Below are 22,977 nucleotides of genomic sequence, written 5' to 3' on the forward strand. Positions count from 1 at the left end.
AAGAATGTAAGTATAAACACAGTTGAAAGTCAGTCTGTGTGTAAATATGTGTGAGTTGTATCTTTTAGGATCAAATGTGAAAAGTTCATTAAGTCCTTTCTGTGTGTGTGTGTGTGTGTGTGTGTGTGTGTTCTGCAGGTTCCACGGGGTGCTCCAGTGTGTGACATCATGAAGAGGCAGGGCACTCTGAGGTGGAACGCTGCGGATGAATCAGATGACAGTGACTCAGACTGTGGAGAGCAGGAAGCTCGCTCCTACAAGGTACATACACATACACACACGATCACTCGCACATTCAAATAATTACACACAGCATACAATTATAAGCAACCAAGGTTGCTGCCACAAGGGATACACACACTCTCTCTCTCACACACGCACACACAGAGAACGACAGGCCATGAAGAACCATGGGCATGCTCTTAAAAGACACACACACACACACACACACAGCTCCCTACTCCTTCATAGAACCACAAATGACTTACTATACTATATCGACAAATTAATGGACTTGATGGACGTGAATGTGCTTGACTTTTCTTTGAGTCATTGTTGGTGTGTAATGTGTTGATCAGGAGGCTAATTCTTATTAGTAGTCTATCTCAAACCTCCACACCCTGGCCCCTTGAGGTTTTGACGTACTGGACGTGGTCTAAATGTGGTTTAAAATCAGTAGTTTATCTCAAACCTTCACACATGAGGTTTTGACGTACATGACGTGGTCTAAATGGGGTTCAAAATCAGTAGTTTATCTCAAACCTTCACACACTGGGCACATGAGGTTCTGACGTACTGGACGTGGTTTAAATGTGGTTTAAAATAATTAAGGTGTTTAAACAGCAAAGTGTGTGTCATTAGTATAATAGAATAAGCAGAGTCCTGAAGCTTTGAAATGATTTAGACACTACCCAGAGGTGCAGAAACAAATGGTTCATACGTTTTTTTTTTTTTTTTTAAGCTTAAAGCTTTTCTCAAGCTAACTAATGTCTAGCCTGGGGCTAAACTTAAGAAGTCCTTGGATAAGTTGGTGCCAAATTGTCTGGGATCCAGGGCACACATGCTCAGAGGCTCCAACTGTGTGGGAGGTCTCACCAAGGGTAATGGTATTTTGTGTGTGTGTGTGTGTGTGTTCTTTCCCCTCTCCTCCATAGCTAAGTCAACCGGCCCAGTTCCCAGACATGCTCTTCTTCCTCTGCAGTCTGCTGAGTGTCCAGCTGAGGGCGCTGTGCTGGGCCATCCAGGGCTTACACCTGCTGCCTACCCCACTGCCAGGTCTGTTGTACCCCTCTTGTGCACCCACTACCCCAGTCCACCCACACCTGTGCCAGGGCCGTCCACTTATGTACCACATCTGTTGTGTCCCTCTACCACCCACACCCTTCGTTTACTTTGGGGGCTTTTAGTCTCTCTTGAGCTGGAACTGTGTCGAGAGACGGCTAACTAGTGGGTGAGAGATTGGGAGTGGGAGCAGGATGGGGAAATGACCCCAGGTCAGTCTCAGACTCTGACCTGGGGATTTACTGAATGTACACACACCACCCTCCCCTCACACGACCAAACGACCAAGACTCACACGACCAAACCTGCACACTCCCATTACACCAACCTGTGTACTCACGGCACCCTACCTGTGTACTCACGGCACCCTACCTGTGTACTCACGGCACTCTACCTGTGTACTCACGGCACCCTACCTGTGTACTCACGGCACCCTACCTGTGTACTCACGGCACCCTACCTGTGTACTCACGGCACCCTACCTGTGAACTCACGGGCCCTTTCAACTTACACCTGCACCAGGGGGGTCCACGTCTCTGCCAACTCTTTGCTGCCACTCTAACGCCCCAAAGCCTGCACACCCACATGCATGCCAGGGTACCCACTGCCCAACCCCATAGCAACCATGACTAGGGTGGTCACGATACCAAAATTATGACTACGATACTATACCTTCCAAAATATCACGACACCCGAAACTCACAATACGATACCACAAATACTATACAATACCACAAATACGTTACGATACCACTGATACGATAACACCACAGCCTGGTGCGCCTGCGGCTGTTTTTCCTGCTGCACTTTGCCAAGATGTTTTTGAAGAGTATACGTTTTAGAATAGTATACGCGTATACGCGTCTGGTGTGTTTCAGCCCTTAGGCTGTATATGGGTGAGCTTGGGGTTGTTCATGTTTATAATCACATTTGCTAACCTGTCGTTCTTTGAACTCTCTGAATAGTCCGGTGTGTCTGTCTGAGAGGTGCTTTGCCATATTTGACGTAGGGCTGAACGATTTGGGAAAATAATCTAATTGCGATTTTTCCCCAAAATATTGCGATTGCGATTCGATATGCGATTTAAAAAACAAATGTTATCCTCTTTTTTTTCTCCAACAAAACGTACTGAATGATTTAAATATGACACAATATTAGATACATTTAGTGTGAAATATTCTTTCCAACATTTTACCATTGTATGAAACTGCTCATTACAGATACAAATCGGTGGCTTTGCCACTGTGCATTTAAGTTATTTAAACAAAGTCAAGTATAAACACAAGGCATGCACTTTTTTAAATTGGCCTTATGCAGTAATTGTACTTCAGGGTTAGGGTTAGGATAAGCAGTTTTACCTTAAAATAACAGCTTTGAAAATTGGGGCGCTACAATGACTTTTAATAATGGAGAATCGCCTCTGTGCCATTGCCATACCAGGGTCCGTAGGCAAATGACTGCGTTATGTAGGTGTGCCTGAAGCCTCCTGGTTTTTACCGTCTGCCGAACTAATAAGTAGCTTATTTGCCGTCTTGTGTTGCACTTGCTTGATGTTTGACTGTGTTAGGACAGTTGTTGACTAACTAGTTGGTCATAGTGTCAAAGTAAGCCCATTTCAAGAGATTTCGCTAGTTTGAGCCACTAGCATCTCGTCAGCGATTAGCAAGTAATACGTTATGCGGCTTTAATCACTGTGTGCAAAATTTTCCATCTTAAAAAAAAAAAAAAAAACTTTAATTTTTTTAATCGCGGTTTTAATTTAAGTTGCGGTTTGAAAATAGCGTCTCATCATATCGCTATTAAACCGCAAATGCAATTAATCGTTCAGCCCTAATTTGACGTGTTGCCTCCCTTTGCCAAAGTGGCTTTAAAGCATGCTTTACAGACGGGTCTCTGTGTGGCTTTCCTTCACAATCTGCTTCGTATCCGAGGTACTTATTTTTTCGAAGCATCTTTTTATTCAAACAAGCCGAGGACTGTTGGCAAGAGCTCTTGCACATGAGGCCATGTCTCCCCTGAGATCACTCGCTGTGAGTGAGGGCTGCCTTCTGCATGTGTGTGAGCTGGGCAGCCCCGCCCTTGCAGTCAATCCACGCCGGCAGCCTGACAAGGAGCGGAACAGTGAGTGCGTGCTGTTTTAATACTTAAAATACGCAAAATCGTACCGTTTTTAATGTAAGAGTAGCGCGGTACCTTTCTAGTACCGGTACACCGTGCAACATTAGCTGTGACGTGTTGCCTACTCCTAAGCAGGTCTCTTCTGCCCTTCTACACTCTCATCTGCAGTGCACCTGGCATTTGCATGCCCCTGTCTACTCCGCTGCCACCACCCTCTGACAACTGTGCCTATGTTTCCCTCCAGAGATGAAATGTAACAGCTTCCCAACTTTATCTTTTCACCTTGCAGCATCTGATTGTCTGACCCAGCTTCATGCCTATGTGCAGAGCCAAGCCAGTCTGGACAGAGGGCACCATGGTAAGACACCATACTGTACCTGCTCACACACACACACACACACACACACACACACACACACACACACACACACACACACTTGTAATCTTTAATCTGATTTACACTCTCTCCTGAGGCTTCATAGAATGCTGACCCATTGATTCCTGCTTTGAGACTGCGTAAAAGTGCCCCGATAGTTGGCACTTGCACACACACAGATACATACATACAAACACTGTACATACACACCACATGTGCTCATACGCACACATCTGTCATAGACTCTCACACACCCACACCCACACACACACAGACACACTTGCTTATAAATGTATATACACACACACACACAGATCTCCGTAGAGGTCACCCTATTGAAGTCCTAAATAGAGTTTCAGCTGACGCTGAAGTTTCAGTAATATGCTTTTTTATGGGAAATTTAATAGGTAGTGAGAGTGTTGGATGGAACTCAAAGAAACAGAACCGACTCACTGTTCCTCTACTCCTGGTGGGATAGGAACTCTTAATCTGTAACCACAACAGCTGTGTCATTGATTAGAGTCTCAAGAAACACCCTTACTCCGACCCGTTGATTGGATCTGAAGATATTTTGATTCGGGCAGCAAATAAATGAAAACAAATGATGTGTAATTGAAAACATGATGGTTGCCCGAGCAGTGGTAAATTGATTTCCTGTGTGTGTGTGTGTGTGTGTGTGTGTGTGTGTGTGTGTGTGTGTGTGTCTGTGTCTGTGTCTGTGTCTGTGTCTGTGTCTGTGTCTGTCTATGTGTGAAACAGAGAGCTCTTCCATGGACCTGGTGAAAACATCAGTTCGCACTCTCATTGACCTTGGGGTGAGTGATGCCCGTTAAACAATTTCAATATTCTTCATATGAGGAACCGTGGGACCAGGGACCTGGTACTTTAAAGTCTTCTCACCTCGTGTGTGTGTGTGTGTGTGTGTGTGTGTATGTGTGTGTGTGTGTGTGTGTGTAATGCAGGTTCTGACTGATGAAAGGGAGAACAGCCTTGTTCATCTGAATCTGAGTCCAGTATTCCAGCTAATGGAGAACCGAGAGAAATTGCTCAAGTTTGTCTCCCAGTATCTCTACAACTAGCACTGCTCCGAACACACATAGCTACACACACACACACACACACACATTCACTCACTCTGGCTCTCCCTCACACAATCCATTTCATCAATGCAGAATCATCCAATGAAAAGAATGCAATCAACAGACATTAACATTCTCATTATCACCAGCTCATCACTGTTTTTGGAGTATGGCAGTTGTAGCCTAGCCAAGAACTCAACCATTTCACAGCAATTTTTTTTAGTTTTATTAAAATGAGTACATCTGTTTCTTTAGAGCTCTGAAGTTTGACTTGTATCTGTTTTAAATCCCCAGCTATTGATTACGTTATAATGTGTGGTATGCTGAGTTAACTAGTCACATACTAAGCCATTGCCAATGTGTTGTATTTTTGTTAAACACTGGTCCAAAAATGTAGGTGTCTTTCCTGTTAATGATGCTGAGTAGTTATTACAAAGACGACCTTTTGATTATGTAAGACTACATTTACTAAAAACAGAACAATGGACTTCTGTTTTATGGGGGAAAGCGTTTCTGAAGAGGACTGCCGCAAGGACAAGCTTATTTTGCTTTTGTTATTGTTGGTTCATCAAAGCTTGAGCTTCAGTGTGTGCTCCTGTTTGGATCAGTCCTGAATGTTAAAACAAGAATGTTCTAGAGAATCAATGCCGCTTTTCTTCCTTCATTACTCTATGTTCTCCCGTAAATGAGCACAATACTCTGTCTCCTTCACCCTTTGTCTCCTGCAATCACACAAGTCCTTTGTCTTTCTCTTCCTCAGACACACACTCACACTCACTCTCTTTCTCTTATTAGGTAACAAAAGAGATGCTCAATCATGCTTTGAGTATTTAAAACCTCTAATTCTATGCTATGCACTGACTTTTCACGGCAAGGTACACACACTTAAAATTTCTCTTTCTTATATACACACAAACACACACTCTCTAAAAAAGGGTATTTAAAATGTCACACTACTCTTTACACAAGACTTTTCACCAAAGCTTACATACACTTACAATCTTTTGCTCTCTTACACACACACACACTCAAAATAAGAGTAACTGAGAAGGGCAGTCTCAAACTGCTTTAACATTGTGAAGATGTGGTTTGGTTTTGGTGTAGTGGAAAGATGCTAAAGGCAAGTCCAGCAGACTCTGCTCTTCCTCGCACTGACCAAAGCACCATAATAAAATAGAGCAGATTGATTGTCTAAAGCAGAGCACTTCCCAGTGGAACCCAGTGGCACGATCCCATTCAAATTGCATCTTGCTTAACGAGAGTTTGCAAAGAGATTGGATTGAGCTCATAGACATAGACTGCCTGTGATTGAACTGGCCCTGGACCAGTAAAACTCTTATCACTGAATGACTGTGCTGCACAACATCCTCATCCACTGACAACCTGTCCGTACGGCTAAAGTGTCCTTCTGCCTGTCTGAGAAGATGTGTTGTTACATTTCGTTCATGTAAATAATAGGTTAAGTTCCAAAAAAATGGTTAGAACATGCCTTAGATGTAGACATACTGCCCTCACTGTTGGCCCTTGAAGTGAAAGACTAAAGTCTCCGCTCAAAAATCCACATCGAAAAGTAACAGCACCCCCTGTTGGTTGTACTGACGCGCTACAAGTTAATGGCAGACAAAATCTTGAAAACTCCTCTAACAGGTTCCCAAAGAACAGACCACACTACATAAGCAACTTCAAATAAACATGTATGAAAATAAATGTATTTTCAATTAGTCAACTCCATTATGTCCAGACCTTAAAAAACAAAACACACACACAAAATGGGTTGAAATCATTATTTATCCTTTATCAGTAAAATTCTGACATACAGAGTGATTTCCATTGCAGGACTGACTATAATTGCACAGCAAGAATCACATGACCTTCTCTGGCCTTGACTGTGCCATCTGCTAGGTGGATATGTGTACAACACAGATGGGTCACAGGTCAGTTGTAAGACAGAACATTTGGGTTTGATTTACTCATTAGATGTGTTTTCTCGCTGTGAAAGCCACTCTTGGAGTGCCCATGAATCAGATCTTACCAGCCTCTGGGTGTGCAGTAAAAAACTAACAGGCTAGTATTGAGATAAAGGCACTTTTAAATCAGCTCTGTGCCGTACGGCGCAGAAGGATCCTGTCACACCACTGTGTTACGGATGGCTCCAATCTCGTCAATCTGGCACTCGACCACATCCCCTTTCTGCAAAACAAAGCAGGACAAACTAATTTAAAGTGAGAAGGAGAAGTGCAGGAGTACGTGTCAACTTAACCCTCCTGTTGTGAACACCATTTTCAAACATTGCAAAATGATAGAAATTGCTGATTAAACTCCGTGGCTTCCTAAGATGACCGCAAAACTGATGATTATCAAAAGATGTTTACCTGCTTTAAAAAAGTAAAGCCTATCTCAAACCCCTTGTACAAACTTCTGTATAATCCAATCCTTCAAGGATCCATCGTTCTTCCCTGCTTTTCCACATGTAAGTGGATGTGACAGAATCACAACCTCCCTGTCTTCACTTGAATATGTTCATAGATGATCATGGTAATCTAACTGTCTAAAAATAATCGTGCTATTTCACAACTTTTCCATGCATGTGACAAGTTTGTAACACTGTGCCAAATTGTAAAGCTGTCCTTAAATATTAAGGTGAGTTATAAGATAAATTAAATCCCGGACATAATGACCCAAAGGTAATAGCTGTCATTTATTTATTTAAATCAGCTCGACTTGGCAAGACAGTTGTCAGAGTTAGAAATGTGGAGAATGCTATTTCAAAATGGCACAGTAGTGATGATTACTGACTTCAATGTCACGATATAGAACAAAGATATAATTTAAAAAAAAATACATCACTGGAATTTAAAAAACTGGTGCTTGTATAATTAGTTTGCATGTACTTTTTCTTGGCTCTACAACCTGAATTGAAAGCAGCTAAAACTATTGTAATTCTGCAACATTAATTCAATTTTCTGCACAGCGGGTGCGTCTCGTGCTCTGCTGTCCGCCTGCCGTGTGAAAACCTGATATTTAAGCGGATCTAATTACTGAACTGATTGAAGTTCCATGAGAGTGAAGCCCAGAGACGGGAGGCCCTGGTCATTTTCCATATAATGACTGTCACAGTTAATGAACTAGGAGGAGGAGAGCAGCGCATACCTTTGAATTGTAATTCCTGGTTAGGCCCAGAATTAACATTTGTTTGTTAACGGTGGTGATTCATCATGAGAGGCTGATGAGTCTGTCAGTGGCAGTGTCACAGCAGACAGTGTTTGTAAAAGCAAAATCACAAAGTGAAGCTGTCCAAAAAGTAACTGCAAATGTACGTGAACACAGTGGTATACATGAACCAACATGTGTGAGACTAGATGGGAGAAGCAGAATCAGATTTCCCTCTTATATGTGGTCTTCTTGGATGTATTCAGGTACTTCTTAAATATCAACAACAAGAAATAAACATGACTCAGTGTTCAACTAAATGCCAGATGTGAGAAAGCACTACATCACATGTGTCAAACTCCAAGCCGATTTCCTCCAGCCCGCCGGCTCCTCTGAATGTTGCAAGAAGTTCCATTGATCTGAATGGGCAACGGTGCAATTTTATTTGGCCCGCCAGATAATATGTAATGTCTATCAGAGGTGGTCTGCCGCGGCCGGTATGTCGGAATCACCACTCATACTGCAAGTCCCTCAATGCACTGCCATCGCGTGGGTAGCCTACGTCAATTTCAGGCCCGCGAGCCCTTGCCCCACTGTCTGCAGCCTCATCACCTGAAAGTTAAGCTTGCGGCCTGTCTCTCTCCCCACCAAAAACGTGTGCCTGAGCAGAAACACTGTTGCTGATTGTGTGCGTGAACTTGCCACCGATCTACAACAACAGCTGATGGGAAAGGGAAAAGATTGAAACGCATACTCCCTTGCTGTGGATAAGAGCATCAAAACATCTAATACTGCCCAGCTGTCAATCTTCATCCGTGGAGTGGACTCGACTCAATCGTGCATTATTTATTTATTATTGGGATTTAAATGAATGCATGGCACAACAACAGGGAAATATCTCTTTGAGCAGGTATCAAAATGTGTAAATTAAATTGGGCTCCCTTGGGACAAACTTGTTGGACTGACCACAGATTGTGTGCCTGCGATGTGCAGAAAAGAGGCATAAGAAATGCCACTGATTTATTTTGAACTCTGTGTTTATAGGCAATAACTAATAGGCCTAAGATTGAGGCTGCTTGTCCCAGGTTCAATAGGCCTATGTTAAACTTAAATGTTATCATATGAAAAAGTAAAATATATCTTTTTTTTTTTCAATGAATATGTCTGGCCCTCAACTTGGATGCAGTTTTTAATTTGGCCCTCTGTGTATTTGTGTTTGACACCTCTGATCTAGAGGGTCAGCGGGTGCATGTGTTTGAGGGAGACAAGCATGTAATTCTGGTGGTTGGCCCAAACTGCCCCATTTAGAGCGTCACTGTAGCTTACCGTAGTTTTAAGCATTGAAGGAAACGGGCCCCCTTACCTTTAGGAACACCGGTGGATTTCTGAACACGCCCACACCTGGGGGAGTGCCAGTCAGAAACACATCCCCAGGGACCAGGGTCACAAACCTACACACACACACACACACACACACACACACACACACAATTACAGTTGGTCATACTCAGACACCATTACAAAGACTGAGAGCTTGCAATACTCACAAACCTGCAAACACAGTCAAGCTCTCACAAAACTAATGACTTTGCTAACCCATTATAAAGGGATGAACAGTAACCCTTAAGGTTTGTCTTTTGCACCTAGCCTATATGTCAAAGACGCTTCATGCCAGGTTGCAAAACCAGCACAGAGAAGAAGTGTGTAGAGAGTGAACCATACTTCCCCAACCACACACGACTACTAAGCACAGTTTTGCTGCAACAATAAAGCATGCAATAGTCCCTTTGGTTCAGCTAAGTGCACTCTAGCAATATTTTGTGATATAGAAAATGCTGTTTTTGCAAGGGCTCTATTGTGAGCTCTGCAATCTCAGCATGTTCCAAATATAAACAACAAAGGCTGTTTCTGAGAAGAACATTGTATTATTATTCTATGGTATAGAGGGGGGAAGGGGGCTCTGTGTCACAAGACATGAAGATGTTATCGGAAAAAAGTGCTGATCTAGAAATTGACAGATGGCCACTGGCATATTGCTGCCACTGCAGACAGTTGTTGTCCACCAGTCTGCAGCATCAGCACAAGTCGAGGAAAACCGGAACTTACTGAAAGACCCAGACCACAAGGTTTGTGATGAAGAAATGCTGATATTGCAAGCACTCTAAGGGCCTGATTTACTAACAGGATTGCGCCCATTTCTGGCGTAAAATAGCTGTCGTAAACATAAAACGGTATTTACTAAGCGAGCGCAGCGCATATTAACGCTTTGTGGGTGTTGACGGGGAGGACACAAAAAGGTGGGTGGAAACATGCGCAAATATTTGGGAGGAGCGAAGATAAGTGCGCCTAATGATGTATTGCGGGGTATTTACTAAACTGCCTGGCAAGCGCACATCTCCGATTTGCGCGCTAATTCTCTGCCTCATAAAAGCACGTCTTAACCAGGAAGCACATTTTCATTGAGTCTGAAAACGTTGATATGGCAGCAGTGATAAGAGAAAGACGAAGAAAGAAAACAGAGACAGCGCACAGAAATATTTTTTTCAACTCGTATAACACATTTTCAGTTAAATTAACCACAAATCATTAGACGGTACAGGTTAACCAGACACGCAATACTTCAATTACTGAACCAGATCAGAGACGACATCTAACCCTCCAACCGGAGATCACATTCCATTCAATCAGTTGGTAAACATTGCAAATATTGGCACCGGATCATTTCAAACAGTTATAGTATCAGCAGTTGATATACAGCCGCGGAAAAAATTAAGAGACCACTTCAAAATTATCAGTTTCTCTGGTTTTACTATTTATTGGTATGTGTTAAAGTAAAATGTACATTTTAGTTTTATTCTATAACCTACTGGCAACATTCCTACCAAATTTCAAATAAAAATATTGTCATTTAGATCATTTATTTGCAGAAAAATGACAATTGGTCAAAATAGCAAAACAGATGCAGTGTCTTCAGATCTCGAATAATGCAAAGAAAACAAGCTCATATTCATTTTTAAACTACACAATACTAATGCTTTAACTTAGGAAGAGTTCAGAAATCAATATTTGGTGGAATAACCTTGATTTAAAATCACAACTTTCATGTGTCTTGGCATGCTCTCCACCAGTCTTTCACATTGCCGTTGGGTGACTTTATGCTACTCCTGGCGCAAGAATTCAAGCAGCTCGGCTTCTTTTCATGGCTTGTGACCATCCATCTTCCTCTTGATCACATTTCAGAGTTTTTTTTATAGGATTCAGGTCTCGAAATTGGGCTGGCCATGACAGGGTCCTGATCTGGTGATACTCCATCCACACCTTTACTTCTCTTCGTCTTCTCTGATGAGTCCAATTTTCAGCTTTGCCCAACACATGGTCGTCTGATGGTTAGACGGAGACCTGGAGAGGCCTACAAGCCACAGAGTCTTGCACCTACTGTGAAATTGGACTCATCAGAGAAGACGAACTAGGAGACCCTCCAGTCGGCTTTGGTTCAATCCTTATGGTCTTTTACAAACCTCAGCCAGGCAAAGTACAACGTTGTCCCGGAAGAAAAACTTGCTTCCTTTTGCTCTGACAATGTTCCCCAACTCTGAGAAGTGTTTTTTCCAGCAGGGCAATGCTCCATGCCACACAGCCAGGCCAGTAAAGGTGTGGATGGAGTATCACCAGATCAGGACCCTGTCATGGCCAGCCCAATTTCGAGACCTGAATCCCATAAAAAAAACTCTGAAATGTGATCAAGAGGAAGATGGATGGTCACAAGCCATGAAAAGAAGCCGAGCTGCTTGAATTCTTGCGCCAGGAGTAGCATAAAGTCACCCAACGGCAATGTGAAAGACTGGTGGAGAGCATGCCAAGACACATGAAAGTTGTGATTTTAAATCAAGGTTATTCCACCAAATATTGATTTCTGAACTCTTCCTAAGTTACAGCATTAGTATTGTGTAGTTTAAAAATGAATATGAGCTTGTTTTCTTTGCATTATTCGAGATCTGAAGACACTGCATCTTTTTTGCTATTTTGACCAATTGTCATTTTTCTGCAAATAAATTATCTAAATGACAATATTTTTATTTGAAATTTGGTAGGAATGTTGCCAGTAGGTTATAGAATAAAACTAAAATGTACATTTTACTTTAACACATACCATTAAATAGTAAAACCAGAGAAACTGATAATTTTGAAGTGGTCTCTTAATTTTTTCCGCGGCTGTATCTCAGCCTTCACAAATATTCACACAGGTACTCGAAGCATTGCTATGGCGCACTGGTCAATACATTTCCCCACTGCCACAGCTGAAATTATAGACATCAAACAGGACTTTTTTTGAAATCGCAAACTTTCCGAACGTAATATGAACCATTGATTGCACCCACGTCCATATATATTGTAGTGAACCCATGTCCCTTGTAGAAATTATTAATCTCGCCATCTATATTGTTATAATAGACAGTTTATGCATTAATGCCACCAATAGCATATTCTTTATAATCGTGTTCTTTTAAACATCTTGCTGTAGGTGATGGCGGGCAGAACAACAATATAGCAGCGCACACATTGAATCAGGTTCAGTGATTGAGCGAACGTGAACCAATATATCTCCACTTCGCGGAAGCTTCATTTTCTCTTCCTAAATAAATACCACGGAAAATGCGGGAAAACACCGTGCGTTAATGTGCGAATGCAGTTTAAGCAGCGGTCGCAATGTTAGTAAATCAGGCCCTATAAAGGGCGGAGTAAACACAGTTTGCCCAGCGCAGATCTGGTTTGATAAATACCAAGTAAAATGCGCAAAAACACCGTGCGTTAATTTGCGAACGCAGATTAAGCAGCGCTCGCATATTAGTAAATCAGGCCCTAAGTTCTTCAAAAAATTCGCTTTTCTAAATCTGCACCGAACAGTTCCAAGACTTCTCTTCCCTTTGATAACAATATCACGTCATGTACTGTTGAATTGTTCTTTGTGTGGTTGGGGAACAATTCAACAGTGTATGACGTAATATTGTCATCAAAGGGAACTGTTCAGTGCTGATTTATAACAGCAAATCGTCAGATGGCCACTGACCGTTTGGTGCACTGCCAGAGCAGACCACCAGTCTGCAGCAGAAGTCTAGGAGAACCAGTTCTTCCTTATAAAACAAGAACTTACTGGGAGACCCAGGCCACTAGTTTCTCTGTTCTGAAGATCATCTGGTCTGTGTTGCTGTCCTGGACCACTGCTCCATTGACCAGACACCGGACCCCCAGTTTATGCACATCTGCAGAGGGATGCAAGAGTGTGTTGCATTACAACATTGCATTCTTTCCTGTGAAAAACAGGCACACCTTAAACATTTACTCTAATAGCGCTAAAAAGGCATACTGCCTGAGCTCTGAATATTGCCCGGATGATACACAGGGTAACATTTTGAGGAGATCTGATAGCCACCTCTCTCATGGAAAAACTGAGTGATTAAAAGGCCTAGGTAAGAGCAGAGTATTAGATGATGTGCAGTAGGGGCATTCCAAGCCAAATCACCTACAGGTCCCCATATGACCCTCTCAGTTTTAATTCTTACTTGCTGTTGGGTCAGTCCATACCAAATCACCTCAAATCTGAAACAATTCCCACATGACCACCTCAGTTTTTCTCCAAATGTTTATCATGTAGACCTGTATTCCAGATAGGGGCGAAAGCCAAACTCAGAGCACAATACCAAAATCTTTCACAGACGGAAGGTGACTTCTACCTTTCACACTTCCAGTGGTGACCAGGGCAGGTCCCAGAGGACAGAACGTGTCAAAGGTTTTTCCAAGGAGCCACTGCTTCCCGTTCCGTCGCATCTGCCAGTCGCGGGCGCTGACATCGTTGGCCACTGTGAATCCTGCCACATGTGAGAGAGCATCCTCCTCCTGAGCCCATAGAGGGGACATAATAAAGCAGATAGAAACCTTGAGCACAAAAACTTTATGCTGACTAAACTAATGGAATACAGTGGATTGCAAAACTAGAACGCTTCAATCTCCCAGGAGTACATCTTTTGGATTTTCTGCAGTTTGCTTTTCTTTTCTTTACTTTAGGCTTGGCAGGAACTGTAATGAAATCAGATGTGAAAAGTCAATTATAGACAATGGGAGTGACCTGTGATCTGCCCTTCTGAACACCTTGGAATGGTAGCTGATTAATAATTAACCTTCAGTGGTCTTCTTTGCAAACACAGTCCAGTGTTAATATTTAACAGTGGTAAGGCCACTGTCCAGAATGTTTTACAAGGGAGATAAGATTATACTCTGAGATTCGTACTGCAAATGTTTCAGAGGATTTTAAGTATGTAAACTAACTGAAATATACAGGCTTTATGACCTCTTAAGAGTTTGCCACTATATCCTTTGTAGGTTATCATGAGAACCTTTTGATGTGAAGAAGAACTGGAAATGTTATTTAAGTATGTCATATTGGGAGATATTTTAGTTTCCCTCTCAATTCAATTTAAGATACAAGAATAACATGTCTGAGCAAAATACAAATTCCTTACATTTAAATATTATTCCACCTGATTAGGTGAACTCTGTGCCACCTACACTCAATCTGAAAACAGGTGTGTCTCATTAACATTACCTATTCATACATAACAAAACAACTTACATATTAGCGCACTTGTACCCTTGTCTGAATATAATTATTTAATGTTATTGCAATGCCGCAGGCATAATGTTGCTTTGGTGCCTAAGCGCAGTAGTCCCCTGTGGTGTCTGATCTAAACAAGCACTACAGTGCTTGATTCCACATCAGTGAGCCTGGGGCCAGGGGTGTGTAAATCGTGCTTAATAAGATGACACTGCCAGCTTGGATTTAACACTTCAGGGATGAGATGTTTGATTTCCCTTGATTTGAGGTGTATCATAATTAGCACTGGATAAAAGACAGCAATGGTACGTGTGAATAGAAATAGATGATTCATTTATGAGTAGATGAACCGAGGAAAATTAGGTCATTGTGTTCTGTATAATCAGTGTATATGAGCCAGGGCCAAGGCCAAGGCATGTATTTTATAGCATGTCATTATCTTTCTTTCACCCACACACTCTCTTCTCTCTCCTCCACCTCCCCTCATTTGCTGTGTGGTCTTTCACTCCCTCTCCCACCCATAACCACACCCCATCACTTACCTTGATATGTTTCCCTTTGCGTCCAATCACAAAAGCCAGCTCCACCTCCCAGTCCACCTCCTTCAAACACAACAGCAAAGCCATGCTGTCAGGCAGTAATTAGGAGTACATGTCAACTCGTGAGAAATAGACATTTCATAGCAGCTGTGGCCATCACACCTGTGATCGTGTGAATGCCTTCTGGCCCCTAATGGCATCTTTCTCTACAGTCACGCAGACACTGTGCGTTAGCAGAAGAGTGAGGAGTATGACTGTGCAGCTAATGGAATGCCCTTTTTTTTATCCTTACACTATCTGTTCTGAAACCCTCGGAATTGCGAGGGAAACATCATGCAACACCAACTTCAGGTACAGAAACAGACCATATGGTGTGGTGAAAAAAAACCAAATGACTCATAGATAATAACAACTACTCTTTTATTAAAGGTACAGTATATAAGATTTAGTGGCATCTAGCGGTGAGGCTGCAGACTGCTTCTCCGTTTCCAAGTGTGTAGGAGAATCTACAGTAACCATCAGCTGCCATAAAAACGCTGAAGGCCCTCTCTAGTGCCAGTGTTTTGGTTTATCCGTTCTGAGCTACTGTAGGAACATGATCACGCAACATGGTGGACTCCATGGATGAGGACCCACTCCCTATGTAGATACGAAGGGCTCATTACAGCTAACGAAAACACGAATAGTTAAAGGTGATTATACACTAATGAAAACATAATTATGAATACTTTATTCCATTTCTGATCTAATTAAATGCTCCATACTGAACCTTTACATTTATTGAGAGTTCACACATATCATAGGCACTTTTACTCTCAGATGCGCACTACCATTTCTCTACATCTGAATGTATTATTATCATTAGTCTGTGCCTGTGTAGAAGGAACTGTCACTCAACCTGTTGTACTCAAAGCTCACCTGGCTTTCCTCAGGTAGTAGGATGTCGTCATAGGGGCCGGTGATGGCACTGGAGAACTTGCTGAAGATGATTGGCTCTGCTGGGATGGGTGCGTTCTGCTCCAGGCAGTGGTCTCTGTAGTTCATACCCACACACACCACCTTCTCCGGGGCCGTAACCGGGGGCAACAGCTTCAACTCGGACCGTGCGACAACACACTGGCCACTGGCTAGAGCCCTAAGGAGGAGTGAGACAACTTTCCTCCAGTATCAAAGACAACTGGACCACATCTTAAAATCAACATTCATCCATTATATGTGAAAACATAATTTTCTGGGCTGTACTTTTGGTTAAATGTTTAATAAGGATTTTTACACAAATCTCACCGAAAAGAGTAAGACTGCTATTGCTGTATGTGTGCATGGCAGTTCTCACATCAGACTTTTCATGATACATCTTTTAAATGTGACACAGGATACATCAAAGGGCCTCATTTATAAAACATACTTACGCACAGAACTGATCTTAGACTGTGCGTGCGATCAAATCCACGTCTAAGTACAGATTTATAAAAACCGTCTTAGACGTAGAAAAGGACGTATCTCTACGTCTGGTTTCAGTTCGTGTGAGTACATTTCCTTGCGGCAATACTGGAGTACTGCAGGAATTCAGGACTCTCCGAGCGCAGACAGCCAACACGCAGTTTCATTTGGGCTAATGGTGAAAGGCCAAATGAATGTTTCGCTCAATAAAATCAAATAAACTATTAGAATAATTTACACATGAATGAGATTCATCACATCTTAGAGGTATTCCGTTTTAATTTCACAAGTGTAAAACATTTCGCTCAAACTTATAGCCTATAAGAATACTAATAGTGGCTTAGTTTTCAGTAGGAGATTTGGCTGCATTGGCGTTGTTAGAGCATATTGCCAACTGCGCAATAAGGAGAGAGAGGGTTTTTTTTGTGATCGCACAGACTTTTTGACACAGGATGATGTGTGTCTGATAAGCAGGTACCGCTTGCCGAGAGCGTTGTGCCCAAATGGCCTCTCGTCTAGAGAGGCGCACCAGAGTCAACCAGGCCATACACGTTCAGGTATTGTCCGTTCTTGGATTCCTGGCTACAGGAACGTTCAGATGAGAAATTGGAGACCAGTCGAGCAATCCCCGTCATCATTAAGCAGAATTTTGCCCGATGTTCTTCGCAGTATACTATCCCATATGCCCGCAATTTATTAGATTTCCATACAGTGCCCAGCAACATGTGAAAGAGGATTTCCTGCGTAAAACAGGGTTCCCAATGTATTCTCATCCAGATTTCGCACACTCAGAAAGCCCACTTCAATACAGCACAGGTCGGTAGTGGAGCGCACCAAAGCCTTGGTGCTGCTGCCGCAGATGCGGCTTCTGCTGCTCGTGCCGCAGGTGCTGGTGCTTCGGAGACGTGTCTACTACATGTCAAATACTTTGCTTTTGCCATTACGCCACCAGACAGGCTTTCTAATATGGAGTTAGATTTGTCTCAAAAATAACTGCAAATGCACAGAGGGTGATCTACAAATATGCCTTGAGTTGCACACGTGTTTTGCAATCCACAAATACAAATTTCCGATTTGTAACTTGTGTATTGGTTTTTACAAATATATGTGTATTTGTAAATATATCATTTTACATTTGTAAAACAAAAAGCCATTTGTGAAACTGAAAATTCAGTTTGTGAAAAAAAAAAGCCATTTGTGAAACTGAAAATTCTGTTTGTGAATCGTGACTCAGCATTTGTGGATCAACAATCACACGTTCGTATTTTTGAGACATTCGTTCCGCAAATCCACACACATCCACAAACTCGTGAGCTCGTGATTCACAAGCACCATCCAGCAGATGGCGCTGTTGTTCACTGATGTATCTTTACCTCGCCTTTTAGGCCATAAGGTGAACCCTGTTTTCGTTTTAACCCGCTCCACTGTCTGGCATCTACACAATCTTTAGCTCATAAAAAAGAACGAGTCGTGCTAACATACCAAAAAAAAGTTCATCGCTGAATTTTCAGTCAATACTACGATCTGCTTTATTTTATTCAGAACTAGTTTCTTCAGAGCGTAATAGGATCTTGGTCGCGAATGGTGGCACGGTTCGACAAGTGATCATTCTAATCTACATGGGGTAGCTGCTTTTTGTCAACAGAATGGAAAGGCGCCCGTGGTTAGATTCAACATTACCGATAGAGAGGAAAACATCCGAACATCCTCAAAAGTGGACTAAATTGATTTAAATAGTGCTGTATACATTGCCGCGTCCAAGAAGAACAATGAGGCAAATATACGATAATGTCATGTTTATGTTAAGTCATTTAGATCAAGTTTGACATACCTTGGAATACACCTTACTGACGATCTAACCTGTGAAAACTGAACACCCAGCACACACTGAATAAATCAAGGCAAAGACTGTACTTCGTACGTCAGCTGAGGAAGCTGTGAATAGTGTCCTGACAGCATCATCACTTGGTATGGGAACTGTAAAGGATGTAACTGCAGTACCGCACCATCAGAGCATCTCTCCCTATTCTGCAGGAGACCTACAAGAGAAGATTATGTAAAAGGGCCCAAAGTATTGAAAAGGACTCCTAACATCCTGACCAGGGACTTTTCGAAATACTGAGGTCAGGCAAACGTCTCTGTTGCTACAAGATCAGAACAGAGAGAATGAGGACGAGCTACTTTCCTCAAGCATTCTGTATCCTGAACACAAATTACTTTATAAACTGCAATTACACTTTCTTTCACACTTGCACATGGACTGAACACACACTTCACTTTATATTACCTCTTACTATTTATGAAAATATTTATTGATCTTTCTTTCTTCACACTCGCACAGAAAAAGCTTAACACCAAACGAAATTTCACTTCATGCTTTATGTTAGTATTTCTATGTATGTGACAAATAAACCTCCTTCTTTGTATCAATAAAAGGCAGTTATTGCACTTACACCAATGACCATTTGTTTGCTCCTTCGTTCATTCATTCATTCTTCCACAAATGAAAACAACACTGATGAACCATAAAAACAATCTTTATGAAAAATATGATACATAAAAGTGTACAAAACAGAAAAAAGGAATAACCGATTAAGGCCACTCAGCCCTTACTTCGTCTGCTTACAGCCCTTAGAATCAAGGTACACAATGTCTTAACAAACAGAAAACTTTCAAATGCAAGTCATCAGCATTGTTGAAATAATGATCCAGTGTTGGCTCCTCAGTGGCGCCTATAATTCAGCTAACTAGATTGTTTAGTGCAAGGGGAACAACAGTTTGTCACTAAGATGTCTTTTTAAGAACAACACTGCTGTATATAGTGTCCTTGCATTCTCTTGTGTTGTTTGGCACTTTGTTGTCCCTTTTTCAGTGTCTGGCTCAACTCCCTTGACTGTATGGTTTCCTGATGGATAAGGTAGCATGTCCACGAGTGTATCTGTAGACAGTCTCTGCAAAGTCAGCCTCTTCTTCAACATATCCTGTCTGCAACACAACAAAACATTGACAATTAAGAGTCACAGAAGTATCATGAAAAGCAGAGTGGTGGAGGTGGTACAAGATATTACAGGCTAGAACCTATCTGCCATACAGCACATTTAACAGCAAAGATGCCCAAAAAAGGCACACAAGATCACAAACCACACTACACACCACACAAACACACATCAGCTGTTCTCTTGGTTGCCAACTGGTACATGTCTGTGCAACCAGCAGACCTTAAAACAGTTTCTTTGTTATAATGAATGACAGGAAGCCCTCCCAAATGACAGCTGTACTCTTGAAAACTTTTATCTTGGCTTATTTATATATAATATTGTATCTGGCAAGCAAGGTAACTCATTAGCTAACATTAACTTACAAAAATGACATCTACCACCTTCCTATCAGTATTTCAATGTTAGATAAAAGGTTAATGGTACATGAGCCTTTTCCTCCAAAACAAACCACTACTCATTTACCATGGCTCACTGACAACTGATTACAAAAACGTTAATGAACAAACATTACATTACTTCTCTGCTAAATGACTCAACTAAGGGAGATGGTTAACTAAGGTTCACCAGCAACGCTATGTTAGCTAGGATATCTAGCAAGCTAGGAAAGTTAAAGCATTCCCACCAAATGATCAAAGCATATCAACCAAATACCATCTAACGTGAGCTAACAGGTTTCCGCTACGTTCATAAAATATAAACAGTAAGTACGCGTCCATGAAAACCCTGAAAATAGATTTAGCTATTGAAGCTGAAGTGGGCTACTTTAAACAGTTAGTTACTCTGTCACTCCTATGTGTTACACCCAAGCGTTAGCGATTCAAATGTTGGTCTCGAAGCACAACATAATAGTAGACTTAACGTTATCTAGACACCACCTGTACTGAAATATGTAAGATTGATTGATTAATAATGATACTAGATGTATCTTAAAGGACAAGGAAAATTCGTTGGAAAATTCTTTGTACTCACAAATGAAGGTGGCTGCTCTTCTTGTCCGGCCATGATTTCGAAGGATTTCCCGCAGAAATGAAGGCCCACTTAAGTCGAACTAAAGATATATCAGTGAACAACAGCGCCATCTGCTGGATGGTGCTCGTGAATCACGAGCTCACGAGTTTGTGGATTTGTGGAAAGAATGTCTCAAAATTGCGGAACGAATGTCTCAAAAATACGAACGTGTGATTGTTGATCCACAAATGCTGAGACACGATTCACAAACTGAATTTTCAGTTTCACAAATGGCTTTTTGTTTTACAAATGTAAAATTATATATTTACAAATACAGATATATTAGTAAAAACCAATACACAAGTTACAAATCTGAAATTTGTATTTGTGGATTGCAAAACACGTGTGCAACTCAATGCATATTTGTAGATCACCCTCTGTGCATTTGCAGTTATTTTTGAGACAAATCTAACTCCATATTATGACGATGTTTTGGCCCGCATCTGCTGTTCCATCAGCAGAACGTCGATGTCAGCTTCACTTTAATTCTTCTGTTTACATGTTTCTTTCTTGCTTGCCACTGTCACAGAGCGTTTGTGCATTGAGGATGTGCATTGAGGATGCGCTCTATAAAAATATGCTGATTAGATTAAATAGGGGCGTTTTGAGGGCGGAGATTCAGTTGCGCACAATTTCACGACCATTTGTGATTTATAACCGAAGGATTGGCGTACACGTGTTTTTTGTGTGTAGCCTACGTCTGTTTTCTGTGGATCTCACTTACGCTCATTTCAGGAAATGTCTTAGAGAAAATGTAGGATGGTTTCTACGCAATGTTTTATAAATGAGGCCCAAAGTCTCCTTATTATTGTTTATCAGAATTACTGAGGGCTAGACACTGTTAAAATGAAACTGGTTCACTTTTACAAAGTAGATGATAACAGCCACTCTGAATGTTAAACAAAAGTCTCTTGTACTCAAAAAAACAATCTAAAAAGGAAGTTACGCTTTGAAACCAGTGACTAAAAATGTTACGTTTTTTTTTCTCGTTTTGCTCCAACCTGAGTGATCACTCACCTACGTAAATGTCTTTTGCATCTTGACATTCTTTTTAACAGCTACAAACTCAAAAGTTCTGGGAAACTCTATCAAAGGCTTTGGGTGATTGTTCTGTCTCACGTCTTCTCTCTTTCTACTACTTTGTATCATTTTGTTTCTTGTAGATCTTATTTCAGAAGCTTTCAAAACACACTGCCTCTGTGTTTGGCCTCTTTGTTCTGATCTCCGCACTGCTCTGCTATGCACTCTGAATTGTAGTCTCTAACAGTCTTGGCCCATCCACATCAACCTTGACTGATAAGCACTGCCCTGCAGGTGTTGTTCTGTTTGCGGTGTCAGAATGTGTGAATGAATGTGTACCTTTGTGCACTTTCCATGCCCTTCTCGCCCATCTCCAGAAACTCTTTCATGTTACAAGGCATAGAGGTGTCAAAGGCCTTCAAGTCGATGACCCCCTGACCTTCTGCTTGTTCCACCCCGACCCGCACACCGCTGCCATCTCCGTGGCGATAGAACTGCACCAGTCTCATGCCCGCGCTGCACACACCTCGCCTGCCTGTCACTGCCAAACACACCGCAGTGAGTCGCCTTAAACCGAGCAAGTGGCCACAAGGAAGTTTCATCTAATGCGACAGCGAGAGAGAAAGACAGGAGGGGGAATAGGGAGAAATAAGCACATTCAACAGATAAAAGAGGGGGATGAGAGGGAAATGGGGAAGAAAAACAGACCATGTGCGTTTGCTAAACACAAATGCAGAGAAGTCGAGTTGTGCACAGTTTGCATTGAATATGACCACCAGGACATATCAAACAGTTGAAAGGTGAATGCGGCTGCATGCGATACAGCCAGTTAATACACTGATTCAGCTGATCATTTAGTTTGACTGATTAGCGAAACGATCACTGTGCTATCTTTTACAAATCAAGATAGCACGGATTTTTTTTTCTGTGTGGAAAACAGTTGCTGACCTGCTGGTCTCCCCGTCGAATCACTTGTGCAATGCTTTTATGCTACCGAAATATTAGAATTATCCAGCATTTTTTTTCCGAGTAGACAATGCAGAAGGCTTAGAATGAGATATCTGAAGATGCACGTAGGCTACAGCAGCTGAGTAATGGACAGGACTTTGGACTTTGAAGTTAGGCTACTCACCTTCGTTAAATGAACTCGACTGTCAAACTGCTGATCACTTCCTGATAACTGCTTTGCAGTTTCAGTAGATTTTCCACACACATTCAAATCAGTAGCCTAACGAGAAATTAACATTACTGATACATATCCTCCATATTTATCACAATATACATAATATATATAGTATTTTCAAGTATTTTACTTATCTCATGTTATAGTTAATCAACAACTTTTTTACAGTATAAA

The 22,977-nt window shown here is 41.7% G+C and overlaps 2 protein-coding genes across 5 annotated transcripts in view; one reads left to right on the forward strand and one right to left on the reverse strand.

The window, feature by feature from the left end:
• Positions 1 to 4,854, forward strand: part of gpat2 (glycerol-3-phosphate acyltransferase 2, mitochondrial) — a gene marked incomplete at both ends in the record, with an annotated part of 99,633 nt that extends 94,779 nt beyond the window's left edge. The window contains 5 exons of the mRNA XM_080852376.1: positions 139 to 261; positions 1,155 to 1,275; positions 3,689 to 3,757; positions 4,535 to 4,590; positions 4,738 to 4,854. Of these exons, the coding sequence (XP_080708502.1) occupies positions 139 to 261; positions 1,155 to 1,275; positions 3,689 to 3,757; positions 4,535 to 4,590; positions 4,738 to 4,854 (486 nt within the window). The remainder of the gene's footprint in view (positions 1 to 138; positions 262 to 1,154; positions 1,276 to 3,688; positions 3,758 to 4,534; positions 4,591 to 4,737) is intronic.
• Positions 4,855 to 6,680: 1,826 nt separating this feature from the next.
• fahd2a (fumarylacetoacetate hydrolase domain containing 2A) lies at positions 6,681 to 22,786 on the reverse strand. 4 transcript variants are annotated; one of them, XM_080852299.1, is made up of 8 exons: positions 22,753 to 22,786; positions 21,960 to 22,222; positions 16,072 to 16,288; positions 15,157 to 15,216; positions 13,737 to 13,899; positions 13,157 to 13,265; positions 9,368 to 9,455; positions 6,681 to 7,044 (listed from the first exon to the last, which is right to left on the reverse strand). In XM_080852299.1, the coding sequence occupies exons 2-8, from the start codon at positions 22,220 to 22,222 to the stop codon at positions 6,982 to 6,984; spliced, it is 963 nt and encodes a 320-aa protein (XP_080708425.1). In that variant the 5' UTR covers positions 22,753 to 22,786; the 3' UTR covers positions 6,681 to 6,981. The 4 variants fall into 4 exon arrangements, with proteins under 4 accessions (XP_080708425.1, XP_080708428.1, XP_080708427.1 ...); XM_080852302.1 differs by having other exon boundaries at positions 21,960 to 22,161; positions 22,753 to 22,774; XM_080852301.1 differs by lacking the exon at positions 22,753 to 22,786 and adding an exon at positions 22,569 to 22,738 and having other exon boundaries at positions 21,960 to 22,161.
• Between the last annotated feature and the right edge of the window lie 191 nt (positions 22,787 to 22,977).

This window comes from Sprattus sprattus, assembly GCF_963457725.1.
Source record: "Sprattus sprattus genome assembly, chromosome: 15".
Taxonomy (NCBI): Eukaryota; Metazoa; Chordata; class Actinopteri; order Clupeiformes; family Clupeidae; genus Sprattus; species Sprattus sprattus.